General features: G+C 40.3%; 1 protein-coding gene across 1 annotated transcript; it reads right to left on the bottom strand.

The window, feature by feature from the left end:
• Positions 1–497: 497 nt before the first annotated feature.
• Positions 498–1,284, bottom strand: LOC308244444 (ubiquitin-conjugating enzyme E2 K-like). Its single transcript, XM_080660406.1, has one exon. The coding sequence runs from the start codon at positions 1,222–1,224 to the stop codon at positions 622–624; it is 603 nt and encodes a 200-aa protein (XP_080516532.1). The 5' UTR covers positions 1,225–1,284; the 3' UTR covers positions 498–621.
• Between the last annotated feature and the right edge of the window lie 251 nt (positions 1,285–1,535).

Genomic DNA, 1,535 nt, shown 5'->3' on the forward strand with positions numbered 1-1,535 from the left:
TAAGAGAGGAAAAATAAATATAGTGTCCCAGTCTGCTGACCAGGACAAAAAGGCTCTGAAGAGGTCACCATCTTCATTCTAGATAAATCTCAAGTTTAAGAATTCTCAAATGCTTAAAATGGTGGTCTTTTCAGCTACCCATCTTAAGAAGTCAAGTACAAGCATGTAAGTAAATTCACACACACAGAAGATCCATGTTAAAAACAGTTAAGGTAGCTGTGATGCAACACCAACAATTTGAATGGCCCTGACACACTCAAAATATTACCTTAATTATTCAACAAAACCCTGAAGCAAACTCTTGCTATTCTGGTACACTGCTAAATACTAAAGTAGCATGTTTTTTTTCCATAGTTTCACTTAGCTCAAAGAATTTTTACACTATTAAGAAAAAAAATTAAAGTATTTCCCCTTTTTAAATTTACGCTGACGTTTAATTAGCTTTATTTACAGAGCAGGGATGTTTTTTTTTTTTTTCCAGTCTCCAATGGTGCCCAGATAACATCATTAGGCAAGAATGCCAGTTTAAAAGAAATCTATGCAGAATCCTAAAAATAACAGATGTTGAGGCTCCTCAAGAAGGGGCAAGCTTGACTATAGCAGCAGCTCTCTCGTTCTGCCTCAGTTACTCAGAAGCAATTCTGTTGCAGTCTCTACATCCCATGATTTTGAAGACAAGGCCACTATTACAGCATTCCTATCAAAGCCCATAGCACACGGGTTTTCTATTTTTTTGGTGTATTCTGGACTAGAAACTGGTGCTCCAGCATACACATGTGCCCAGAGTCGAGCTGTCTGTTTGAACATTTCAGGATTTTGCTTGTACTGATTTGCAACTACTGCATCCTGTGGATCATCTGGTTCTGCAGCTGCCAATAGTGCTTGCAATGACAATAATACCGTGCGGAGAGTCATTGCTGCTGCCCATTGATCTTTCAGGATATCCAAGCAAATAGCCCCTGTGACAGAACTAATATTAAGATGCCATATTTTAGTGATAAATCGGACCTTAGGGGGATTAAATGAATATGTTTCTGGTATTTTTATCTCTAGTTGATATCTTCCTCCTTCATATGGTGTGTCTGGAGGTCCTGCTATTTCTCCTCTTAATTCTGTAAAATTCTCATCTACAAGATCTACTTTAATTTGATTTTTGCTCGTCTCCTCGCTCTTCAGCACCTCCTTGAACTCCCGCTTGATTCGCTGCACCGCGATGTTGGCCATGTCTCCGCCCGCAGCTGATTGGTACCCGCCTCCTCCGCCACCGCTAGGACCACCGCCACCACCGCCGCCACCTCTCCCTCCACTGCCTCCTCCCTCTGCGATTCACACCCGAACACTGCCACCTAGACATGTTAATTTTGAATTTTTATTATACACTTAAGTAGAGCTATTGAATAGGAATTAAACAAATCATTCTGGAAATGAGGTTGCTCCACTATGGATTGGATAGGTATCTTCAGTGCATAAAATGGTATTCAAAATTGAAACTGTCTGAGCTCACCAATGGAGAGTGTAGATACAAAAGATAAAAA

Source organism: Plecotus auritus, assembly GCF_963455305.1.
Source record: "Plecotus auritus genome assembly, chromosome: 3".
Taxonomy (NCBI): domain Eukaryota; kingdom Metazoa; phylum Chordata; class Mammalia; order Chiroptera; family Vespertilionidae; genus Plecotus; species Plecotus auritus.

Excerpts from the sequence above, each read along its gene's own strand:
- LOC308244444 (XM_080660406.1), bottom strand. The coding sequence starts at position 1,224 with ATGGCCAACATCGCGGTGCAGCGAATCAAGCGGGAGTTCAAGGAGGTG.